Here is a 12,430-nt window from a genome sequence, read left to right as displayed (position 1 = left end):
CCCCACCTCCGGCTGGCTCGGGCGTCCGCGGGCCCCACCGCACCGGCGGGCACATACCCCTCCCCAGACAACAAAAGGGGAAGACGCGGGAGGGGAGGGGAGGAAGCAGAAAGAGCAAGCAGGAACCCCTAAGGCAGGCGAGCGCCCGGACAGCGGGGGCAGGGGGCGGGCAGGCAGGGACCTGGCTCCCGGCGCAGGCATACGTACGGGTCAGCACCGTACGGCTCTGTGCCGACAGCGAGAGGAGCCGCCGAGGAAAGCCAGGAGCGGGCGGGGGACCAGGGCGGTGGGGGGGGGGCGAAAGGCTCCTCACCCCCTCCCCGCGGCGGCCGCTTCCCCCGTCCTCAGCCCGGGGCGGCGGCGGAGCGGAGTGCAGGCGAAGCGTCTGGTCGGACGAGGCTCTCCTCCCTCCTTCCTTCCCTCCCTCCAGCGGCGGCGGGCGGGCTTCACTGCCCCGGCAGGCAAGCGGAGCGCATCCCGCGCCCCGGCCCGACCCAGCCGCCGGGTCGGCGATGGCCGCGCCGGCTCCCCGCACACGCCGGCCGCCCCGCGGGACTCTGCCCTGCGGCGCTGCTTCTGCTGCTGCTGCTGCGGGCAGGCGGTCGCTGCCCCGCAGGGAAGGGAGCATGGGGAGCTACTGCCCCGCCGCCCGCATCGCCCTGCCCGTACCTCAGCCCGGCGGGCGGGTGGGCGGGTACATGGGGGCGTGTGTGGGGAGGCAGCCACAGCCCTACAGCCACATGCAAGAGAGAGAGAGAGAGAAAGGTATAGAGAGATATATGCACACGCACAGGTCTGTATGCAGCACCGCTCGCAGCCCACCCCGGCAGGCTATGGTCTCCCCTCACTCCCAGAAAGTGAGGCTGTCTCCCCAGCGGCAGCAACCCCGCTCCGGCTGCCGCTCCCGCCCCCTCCCCGCAACGTTCTGGCAGCTGCTCCTCTCCTCCCAACATACCCGCCCCCCTCCCCTCAGGGCAACGCTCAGCCCCACGCATGCGCGGCGGGAGGGGAGCGGCGGCACTGCCGGGGAACCCAACTCCCTCCTGGGAGGCGGGAACGGCCTCCCTCCCCCCCCGAACGGCCAATCGAAAGAGGGATCTAGGTTTGCTGGACATGCCCGCCAGCAAATGAGCGTGAAGCTAGGGACGGGGCGGGGTGGCGGCTGGGCGAAGGCTTCAGGGATGGGGAGGGGGCGGGAACGTAGGGCAGAGAGTGATAGGAGAACTGGCCAATGGTTGAGCTCGAAGGGGGGAGGAGGCGGAGCTTCCGGTCCCGCCTTGTCAGGCTTGCCCGCGCCCGTGGGGGCTGAGGGGGCAGCTGGAGGCCTCAGGGGGATGCGGGGGGAGATTGGTGGTTAGGCGTTGTGGAGCAGTCTGTGGTTCAGGGGTTTCCAGGGTCTGTGTCAGCGTGTTCTTCCCTCCCTGCTCCGGTGAAGTTGTGGTGCCACCGGAGCGTTTGTTGTGTGCTAAGAAAAAAAAAAAAAAAAAAAAAAAAATCAATAGTCGTTATTGCTACTGCCTGGGACGTTCTGCCTGCGTGCTTCCTCTTCACACCTCTGAGAGTTTGTTGGGGTTTTTTGTGGTCCCAAAGAACAGGAACTTTTTTTCATTCTGTATGTCTGGTTTCTTTTCTTGGCTTGTTTTGGTTTTTTTGCCTTTTTTTTTTGGGGGGGAGGTTTTTTTTTTTTGTTAAGCCAGAGCTGAGGTGTCTCGTGTTGGAAATGGGCTGGAGAGCCCCATGAAGTGGTGAGGGCCCAAACACCGGCACCACTGCTTTGAGAGGTGGTGAGGGAATGCATAAACACTTTCGGGTTAAAAATGCCCCTTTATGTATGTTTTTTTTTCACATTGGCACTTTCTGGGGACATATGGTAAATAAAATCCAATTGATTAGTGTGTTACACTTTTATTTGAGGGCGAGTTTTCGTCTCAAATTTGTATATTGTGTGTGAATGCTGGAGAGGAAGGAGTGAGGCTTGCCTGCGTAGAGTATAAGGCGTTTGATTTCAGATTCTTTTGAAGATGTTCCAGGGAGTAATTATGCTTTGCAAGTGTTAATGTTGTAATTAATTATCATACAAGGAAACAAAAGTACAACACTTACTTAAAAACTTTGACTCTGTTTTGGAGACAATTGTATTACAGGAGTTTTGGTTTTCCGAAATCGGCAAGTGTGTTTTCTGTGGTAGTTTCCTTTGTAAAGATTTTTTTTTTAAATGATTTGCCCTTTTTCTTTATTTTTTTCTGATTTTTGGCTTTTAATAAAATAGTCAGGAAGAAGAGCAGAAAAAGTTGCAGAGCGTTTCAGCGTTCCTTTTATTTATATTGTCATTTATAGGTATTTTCAGTGTGGGCATCTTCCCGTTGATTTAAGATGTGTCAAGCTACTCCTCTGGGCACACATACGATAAAATCATATCAGTCGTGTCTTCCTCAAAGGCCATTGTTCCTCTCTAGCTTTAAAATATGAATTGGCAGGTACTTGCCTTAAGTGGGTTGGAAGCGTCTCATTTTACTGTTGGCTCTGTGAATTATTCTCTTCCCTCTGTTGTTTTAATTGTTGGTTTAAAACTCTTCTCTGGCATCTCTCCCTATCCTTTTTTTGTTTGGAGCTCAGCTCGCGTAAGATTAGGTTGGTGGTGACTGCTAGCTCTTTTACCATCTCTTATTTGGCTGTGGATAAAGCAGAGGATCTGACATTTTTTTCTGAACTTGTTAAATCTTTGTTTCTTTTTCTCGATTGTTTTGTTTTCGTTGTTGTTATGTCATGCTCTTCATATTCCACACACTGCCAAGAGCTGTGATCTGTGAGCTGCACTTGGTAGCTGTCTGGGGCTGAGTCATGTTGTCTTGCAGTTCATCTGAGTGCAGAGCCAGCAGGAGCGAGCAGCTTGGTTCGCTGCATCCCTGCGTATGAGTGTTGCGTTATTAAGAGAGTAGCCAGCTCTATGGGGAAAGTGAGTCGTTTTGAAACAGCCTTTTCTTTTTTCATTGCCTGTGCTGTACAGTAAGTACAGGTAATTCTGGGAATATCTGTCCTCAGAGAGTCGCGTGAATGTATGCTGGAAGCAAGCCAGTTGGGAGAAGCAGGTGAAAGATACCTATGGCTTCAGTATCAAGGGCGTTAAAGATGGGTCAAGCTTTTGCATGCTATGCTATGAAAGGACTAGAACACACAGCATTGCTTTTGTGGTTCCAAGCATGCAAAGTGAAAGGACTGTTTGATAGAAAACAGCTGAGGGAGGAGGAGCAAACAGCTGCCTTGTGTTTCAAGCTCGAGGCATGTGCTTGTTGGCAGCGGTGAAGATAAGGACTTACCTTGCCCACTCGATCTACATGGTGCATAAGGATAAAAGACCCTTGAAAGGGTGGTGGCTGAAGGCACTGGCTACCTGGACTGTTTTAATACAGGCCAGCAGCAGTATGTTAATGTAGCTGTCCAGAGGGCCATGTGAGAGGGTGTTCCCACTGTCCAACTTCAGGCTAACAGCCTAAATTAAGAAGCTAGTCTGCAATTTATAGGTCTATTGAGAAGACCACAACGTGATTCAAGGCAGAAACCAAAGTCGGATACTTTGATTCTCTGTTGGAAAGAGCGTCTTTCTGTTTGGGCTATGTGTAAGGTGCATATGTAAGTTTGTCTAATTAAGGCCCCAAGTTATGTACGTACAATTAAAATGCCTTCACAGGTCTCTCTTATTTATAAACTCTCTGACTAAATATTTATTTTACTTGTTATTGTACTAAAGAACATGACAGTTTGGATCCGCTACTTACAAGTGTTTTAATCACTGTATGAAAACACTACAGAATGGAAACGAGATCAGAAATTTTGAGAATTCCACATTACAAGAGACTAATCCTCAACCTAGTTAAGGTACTAACCAGTCGTGTAATGATGTCTGGATGACTGCTGTAAGGATTTGGCAAAATTCTGTAATGAAAATGATGGAGTGAAGGTGGCTTTCAGTCAGGATATGATAAAGGAATCAAAATGGTGTGAAAGAAGCCTTCTTTTGAACTCTTAAATTCCCTTGTAAGGTATGGATTTCAGATCTGAGCGTTTTATTGAAAGGCAAAATCTTGCAACTTCTTGAAAAGCTCGGCTGCTTGGTAGATAGGGAAAAATCAGAGATACAAGAGATTGAAATTAAGCTACCAGTTACATTTATTCATTGCAGTATTTTCCTATCTGTAACTGCTTTTGGTTTTGTTGAGTGGTTTGTTTTGGTTGGGGTTTTTTTTGGGCTTTGCTGGTGACTCTCATTCCTCTGGAGTTTTTAGAGTTGTTAGACAGCCTTGTGAATGAAACTTTATGTTGCTGCTCTTGAATGAATTCTATCAAAGAGCCATTGACAGTGGTTGGAAGCAAGAGAGATGTTTTGTTTTGGTTTTCTTTGTTCACCAGCTATTAAAATGTTATTGATTTTCTGCAGTCAGTCAATGTATGTGGTTTGGAAGCTGTTTTCATTTGTGTGGGTTTTTTGCCATGTTTCAAATGACTTTTTGCCCAAATACGCTGAAACGTAAGAACAATGAAGAGGTCAGATGTAGGGTTTATTTGTAGCCACGTAAATAAGATAAGGTATTGCTCTCATGTATGGTATAATTTTTTTAAAGGTTAATACAGTACACAATATGCTGAGTTGAGTGATATGGTAGCAATGCTTGTAAAAGCTTAAGTGAGCTGTTACAAAAGTTTAATGTGAATTGACTTCTTGCGTAATACCCTCGCTATCCCAGCATCCTTAAACTTTCAAAGTAATCTCTTGGTGTTTTGACTGAGTATGTATAATATTATGAAAAGGCAACTGTTCACAGGGGTGTAGCATTCTGTGGTCTGCTGTCAGGCAGCAATTCAATGGCTGAGCTCTGACAAGGTCATGCTCTTCACAGAGTGTGCAGCGCCCCAGTAGAAAGCAGCTGGTGCCTCTTTGCATGGAAGCTGAGGCTCTAAGGGCCACTAGAACCCATTTGTTTTGGTGCCCTATATCCATCTGTTTTGTAAGAACACCAAACAAACCAAAACTAAACCAAAAATAAAACACACCGCAATGCAAGCAAACAAACAAAAAAAGATAAAAGATAACTATTGTAACAACGGATACCTTTAAGTTCCAGGACTAATTGGCTTAAATACATTTTCATTAGCACATTCAAGAAATGTACGATGTTTTATGCATACCTGCCCCCCAAGTATCCAATAATTACATAGTCAGCTGTAGTAGCTGTTAAGAATATTAAAGTGGAGCAAATGGAAAATCCTTTGGTGTTATTATTTTATAGTGCTCTCAAGGATACTAGACTCTTCAGATCTACAAAAAAAATTAAACCATTTATTTATGATTTTTAGGGTTGTTAAGCTGCAAGCCACCATTGTGGGTAACTTTTAAAGTAGATTGCAACATATTTGCCTGTTTTATCATAGCAAAGGCAGAGACAGAAAGCAAAACCAGTCACTGGTGGCACTCAGAATTATCTTACTGATAATTTAAGTTGGTTTTCCTCTCTAAGTGGGTAATTACTTAGAGAAAATTTGTGGTAACAATGGCAGTTTGTTGTTAGATTATTACCCAGTTAATTCAGCTACTTCTAGCTATTTTTCCTCAGTCTACTCTAGCTTATGTTTTTCATGGTCATTGAGTCCTCAAGCCTACTTTTTTTTTTTTAATTTTGTTACTGGTTTCTAGAAATGACAAAAGGTTATTTTCACACATGAAATACGAATAATATAACAGTTTAACCCACTTTGCTGTCGAACTATAAAAAGAAAAAAAAAAAAAGGCTGCTTTTCAAAGTTTCTGTGCACTGTAGAAATCTGTCATTGTTCCAGCAGGCTGTTGCGGTACAACTGATGATAATGCAGTGTTCTTGCATTAGTGCTCTTCGATGATTTAAATACTCTTTATCCTTGATTTTGAAAGACAAGCTAAATTTGGCTCTGCCTGTACCTGTAAATAAGATGGGCCAGGCACTGTTCTCGGGCCCTCAGGCCAGGCAGCATGGCATGACAGGGCTGGTAGCCACCACTTATTAAAATTGCACCGCCACCTCCCCCTCACACCCCTGCACCCAAAATACCTGCATCCAGGGAGTGATCCCTGACCTGTGCTAACCCTGAACCTCCCTGGGATTTGTTTGGGAAAACACCAGCTGACACAAGCCAAAACTGTCAGGAGTACCCTAATAATTTAACACCACAGATTGTCGTGTGCCTAGGTCATCATGACTTGTAGTAACTGTATACAGATACAGTTGGAGTGTGTGTGTGTGCATATAAATGTACACATACTGTAATAACGGGGCCTTTCATCTTTGTTAATTTTGCTTTGACTTCAGATAATGAAATTTACTTTCAGCTGGCTTGAAACTCCTTAAAAGGCACATTGGAAGTACATTGGCGAGAATTTTACTAAGGCGCTCAGGCTTACATTTTCAAATATTTCTTTTGCAATAGGAGGAAGTCAACTTAAGTATGATATTGTTTCCCATGCAAAATATAGCAGAACAATTTGCTTGACTATGAGCAATTAGAAAATACATTATCTGTTTGCAGAATGAGTATGAAAACTAATTGTGGAGCCAGGCCTGTGTTTGTCTGTACACCTCGCTAATGAGTTTGTTTGCTGTAAACTAGACAGCCCACTTCAAAACACATCTCCGCCTTAATATATTGTATTAAAAAAGCGTGTCAGCTTAATTTTAAAACAACCTTACCCTCAGGGAGCAATTTTACTTGAGTTCTTCTGTTTCTTTTCTGTTATTAATTGCATCCATCTGCCAGAGCAGGTGCAAAGGCTTTAACTAAGTTCTATCATGTTAGCACTACCTCTTGAATTTACCCCATCTGTGCGATAGCATAAAAATAATCAATGTCAGTATCTTTGGTTGTTTGGATTTTTTTTTTCTTTTTTACTCCTGCACCTGCCAAGTACCTTGATTTTAGATCTCCCTAATCTTTGTCTGATAAAACAATAGCAGCAATATTTAAGTCCAACATCTTATTTAAAATTCCGCCCCAAATACAATTGGGATTTCTTGTTTGACTTGTGAATCAGGAGCTTTCATTCTTTTCCATTCAAATACCTCTCTGCTTTCACCAGAATTTCTAAGGTTTTCAAATTGTGGTAAGTGGTTCTAACATATGCACCTAGGGACTTTCCATTGCCATCTTTTTCTGGAGTAGGAGTTGTACTTTGACAGGAAACAAGCCTGTGTCTATTGAACACGATTTAGCGGAGTAAAGACTTCCTCTGTGCTCCTGCATGTTGAAATAACCTCAATTACTGGAGATTTGAACTATATTATTAGTAGCTTTAATTGAAATATTCAAATGAGGTACTGTTGTACAAACTTTTTTGCAGTAAGCAGCAATATTTTCAGTTTACTAAGATAGTGTCTTATAGTTAAACAGGGAAGTCATGCAGTGCTAGGAAATAATAATTTAAGTATTATGATTTATTTGCTTAAAATTCTTCTGTGCCACTCATTATTGTAGCTTTTAATGTTCTGTCCATCCTTCTAAAAGAAGACAACTTTTTGTGCTCTAATCTTCTTGACTATGAATTTGTGGTATATCTTGTGTTTCCTGTGTGCTTGAAGTTCTACCAATACTTTGTGAGCAAAGACAGGAACCTTTTGTCTTTGACTGGTGTAGTATTGGATTCCTCCCCACCCACCCTGTGTACTTACCTTCATTTAAAATAAGTTATTTTTCCAAAGTGAAAGCAAACCATATGTTCTGTAAGGCAAGTCACTATTTTAATAGAACTAAGTAGGTTTTGACCTCTTGCATGGGTGATTTGCAAACATAAAATGAATGCATTTGATATTTGTAATTATTTGCTGAATGCTTCAGAGCATTCAGTTATTCTCAGACTGAGTTTACAAGACTTTTGCATCAGTCGCTCATTCTACATAATGCAATTGGTGATTGTATTTTTCTACTTCATTACAAGACTACTTTTTTTTTTAAGAGGAAAATGAAAAATAGTGAATCAGACTTCTGGGGAGAGGAATAAGTGATTTTTGCTTTTCTGAAATGCTCGTTTTAATGCATTGAGCAGTTGAACAACAGTGCATATTACATCAAAATGTGCTTTTTCATTATTCTATTAATTTTATTGTATGAGAGAGTATAATGCTTGTTTCCATTAAGTTTCAGATTAAGGCCTGTTGTGTCAAATGAAGTATAAAGAGGTCAAAGTGAAACTAATAATGAAGTGAAGCTTGAATTAACCTTTTTTGCTGAATTTCTGTCATTTTCCTGTCTACTTTTCAATGTATCCATTTCTACATGGATGGCCCCCATTGTCTAGGCAGTCAGAAAGTGTCCAGCAGAACATTGTCACCCTTGTATCAAACAGCACAAAAGTGGCTTTAATTACTGAGAATGCAATTTTTCTTTTGTTTTTGTTTTTTCCTCCCTTCAGGTCTATTTCCCAGTGTTTTTATTTTGTTCAGTTACCACTCACTTGCTGGTAAATGTAAAACCAGCTATCCTGGCTTGTAAGTATGTTGTGATGGTATTTTCCTCTCTCTGTTATTTTTGGGCTTTTTAAAAGTATCTGGTATTTTACAATTTTTCTTTAAATAGTGTAGCACTATAGGGCATAACTGAAAATGTCTTCTTATGTAGTTCGGTTCTTCTCAGACTCTTACTTCATCAGAGCTGAAGATAAACAAATAATCTAAGACAATTTCTCTACCTAGCCAGCAGTCATCCGTGTTCCATGACAGCTTCTCATAGGCTTTATCCTGCTCTGGCGTGAATTAGCCAGGCTGCGTCCCAGTCCTCACTTTTTAAGGAATGAGGTATTCATTCATGAGGTATCTCTGAACAGATGTATAATTTTGGCACCAGGTACAATACATGGCTGGTACTCAGTAAAGAGTCTGTCACATTAAGTGAAAATTTCTCTTTTGTTTTTCTATGTAGATATGAATAAAAGACTGTCTTCATAATATTTCCTAGGTTGTCCCTAATTTTAAAGTTTGACTTTTTTTGTGCTTTTCTCGTTATGAAAGAAGGATTGTCTAAATGATACAGGTTTTTATAAGAAATACTGTTAATATTCTTATGTGCCAGCAGCTTGAAGAGCATGTTGCGCTTAACTCAGTCTTGGTAGAACGGAATATCAGCAACTGAGTTTTCAGTGTCCAAGCCTACAAAGAAAGATTGGAGGAAGTAGGAAAGTCGTACATCTTGGAAATTTTTTTTCATTAGTTTTTCTTTTACATATAGCCAATGTATCCAGAATTTTGAACAGTAAAAATGGTCTGTTCAGATGGCCATTCATGAGTCCTTGAAAAAGCAGGCTGATCTTATAAGGCAGATATTTGGTGACTTCTGAAAATTTAACCAACAGGAAGGGTTGTCTTTGTGAAGGTGCATTGAGGTGCGGAGTTGCTTGGAAATTTTAAAAACCTTGGGTGCTTTCATCTGCTGGCACCTATTTTTCTGAAGTTGTTTTGGAACAAACACTCCACTTTTCCCATAGATACATAGCTCAGGCTATTTATTTTCCATGTGCAGCATACTTAAATTTTGTCAGATTAAAGGGGAATAAAATGCATTCCTTAACTCCTCAACGCTTCTGTGCTATATAAATTGGGTTTGGACTACCTCTGTCAATAACGCTTTTGGATTGTTCTTTCTGACCCAAGACTATAACTGGTAATTGGCGACACACTTGGGGAGGGCTCAGTTGCGCTGCTGACATGTGAGACGGGGCTAGGGGGACTGGGTCAGTGTGCACAGAGCCTCAGCAAGACGCTCCCCATACCGTTCGTGTGGATACCGTGTACTTGCTCCTTAGCTGTCTGGCTTCACTGTCTAATACTGTGAAGAGACCATATAGCTTCCAGGGGACAAAGTCCATATGCTGGAATAATTGGTTGAAGCTTGGCTCAGGACTTCCAATGAGAATTTTTAAAGGCATCTTCTGAAGGAGATGAAAACTTTAAAATAGAAAACTGAGTATACTCAGAGATCTTTCTCCATTCAGTGACATACAGAAGCTAAGTGGAGTAATTTTGCCCCTTTTTTGTACAATCTCAATGCTACTTCTAGAGATGTGTGGGAATTCTTACTGCCTTTCTTCTTCATAACCCTGTGGTCAGCTAAAGCACTGTAATGGCAGGAGTAATTCACTTTGTACACCCTGAATAAAGGCACATTCTGCTACTCTTAAATTCAATGAAGCCTTATTCCCAAAGCTTTTCAACCTAATTTCATAACCTTGCACAGCCTCATGGCATAATAACACCCACAGCGTTACCTTGGCTTAGTTCAGCTGAGTGTCTGTTCCTGTACCTCTGCCATATCTCCTGCCCGTGTAGAATATCTATTTTAACTTACTGTCACTGGGATTATAGGTTGTTGTGACTTTTATGGAAACCAGGGAGATCTGTACTTTTAGAAGGCAGAGCATGGTAGATACTGGGGTGTGTGTGACAGAGCGCATGCCAGGTCAAATATGTAAAAAATGTGACACGCTTTGTAAAGGGAGAAAAAATTATAACATGCACCCCTTTTTTTCCTTTGGCCAAGGCTGAAAATATTCTCTTGTGAACTTGCTTCCCTTGACTCATTGACTTTCTATATTTTTTCCTTCCACTTGACTAAAGTATGCCAGTTGGATTTAAAATCTATCAAACATGATTACTAAGCAGTGAAGCCTGTGAAGAGTGTAGTTAGTTGAGGCAAAAAGCAGAAATATAGCATGTAAACTACTCGGAAATCTCCTTAGAATTAATGGGGAAATTTTGCAGAATTTATCATGGACGAATGCTAAGTAACTAAAGTTCTGGAAGGGTACCTGGAATAAGACAATTTGGACAGTAAATAAAACGTTTTAAAAATCTTCAAGGAATGCAGTGATTACATAAACACCCTCATGGAAAATGTGTTCAGTTGCTGGTCCTCTTGCGCTACTGTGTAAAGGCAGAACTAGCAGAAGGCTGTAATATCTTCACATGCAATTGTACCAATCATCTCTGAAGGAGGAAGAAAGGAATCAAAGATGCAGCAAAATAATTATAGAGAGCAGTCAGAGCAAAGATGCTGTAAGCCATAAGTTGAAATTGAAATCTGTTTAAAAATACAGGCTTGTGGCTCTAGTTAAATGGCTCGGTTTCACTGACATTATCATACAAACATCACCTTTGGATTTTACTCAAAGTGCTCCCAAGCGGTCACCATTTTGGATGAGTTGAGAAACCCCTGCTTCAGCCAGATTAAATGAGTTGTCTTCAAACAAATGAAATAGCATTTACACTGAGTACCATTTCCTTATAATGGTGTAGGTGAATGGTTTATTACAGCTCAGCATTGTGCTGGTAACAACAATGGTGTGAAAGCAAAATGTTGGGGAAGACTCCATATGGTTAAATCAAATGCATTTGCTTACCATGTTTTCCAGAGTTTCTGAACTCTTCCTAGTAGGTACCACAGCTAAATCTGTATTTACTAAGATGATACTTTACTAAGATATTATTTTTATAAGAAAGAAATGTGGGATCTCCTTCGCTGTTTATGTGAGCAACACTTGATCTCTTCCCAATTACTTGCATAGCTTATCTGTCAGTCAGTTTATAGCTCAGCCTCTTTTAAAAGATACCGTACACTGATAGTCACTCAAGCTTTCTGCATTTTCACTTTGACAAGCATATCTGTTTGGCATTAGAGAAGGCACAGTTTACTTTGAAAGAATGCTGGTTTGCTGAAATAGTGAAACTTGACTGAATACTGGAGACAATGCCCGAGAAGTGAGTTTTGAGCTCACAAAAATTGATATTCTTTGTGAATATCTGAATGTAACTTCTTCATCCACTGAGTCGAACAGAAAAAATGTCATGAAACTTTTTTTTTTTGTAATTGGGCCTGCCAGCCGGAATTTCAAATATTAAAATACTCTTTATAAGCTGCTGGTGAATAAGGAGTAGGATAAAAATGTGTCAGAATTTTGTCAATAATTTAGAGTGTAATAAATTTGCTGCAGTTGTAGCTTTTCTATGATGTAGTGTACCCCCAAATGCAGTTGTTATGTGAAGCCTTGTTTGGATCTTGCTTGGACAATTTTATTGTATTTTAATGAAATTTTAATATAATCTTGGAAATAATGATGTCAGATTAGCCCAAACAAACAGTAGAAACATGCAGGACTGTGTTTTGGGGGGTTTTTGGTGTTTTTTTTTTCTTCATTTAAGTTACTACAGACCTATAGGTGTATGGGTAACATTAGGTAGATTTGGTTTTCACTCAGACTATTTTCAGAACGCCAAGCTTGTAGAATCAGCAGGAAAAGCATTGTCACTAATTATGGCTAATGTTTAACTGCATTGCATAAAGCATTTCAGCACTAGTGTAGTCTGAGATATTCAATTTTGCATGTTTTCAACGCATTTTTTTTTAATTGTGGTCTTGTAAT

General features: G+C 41.7%; 1 protein-coding gene across 6 annotated transcripts in view; it reads right to left on the bottom strand.

Moving 5' to 3' along the window:
- Positions 1 to 948, bottom strand: part of CBLB (Cbl proto-oncogene B) — a 133,213-nt gene extending 132,265 nt beyond the window's left edge. For 4 of the 6 annotated variants that reach the window (XM_054188513.1, XM_054188514.1, XM_054188515.1 and 1 more), the window contains exon 1: positions 314 to 663. In XM_054188513.1, the coding sequence (XP_054044488.1) occupies positions 314 to 628 (315 nt within the window). In that variant the 5' untranslated portion in view covers positions 629 to 663. Of the gene's footprint in view, positions 1 to 207; positions 664 to 791 lie in introns of those variants that run through there. The other 2 variants (XM_054188516.1, XM_054188518.1) reach the window with 2 other exon arrangements.
- Between the last annotated feature and the right edge of the window lie 11,482 nt (positions 949 to 12,430).

This window comes from Rissa tridactyla, chromosome 1, assembly GCF_028500815.1.
Source record: "Rissa tridactyla isolate bRisTri1 chromosome 1, bRisTri1.patW.cur.20221130, whole genome shotgun sequence".
Taxonomy (NCBI): domain Eukaryota; kingdom Metazoa; phylum Chordata; class Aves; order Charadriiformes; family Laridae; genus Rissa; species Rissa tridactyla.
This window is presented reverse-complemented; position numbering and strand designations above follow the sequence as displayed.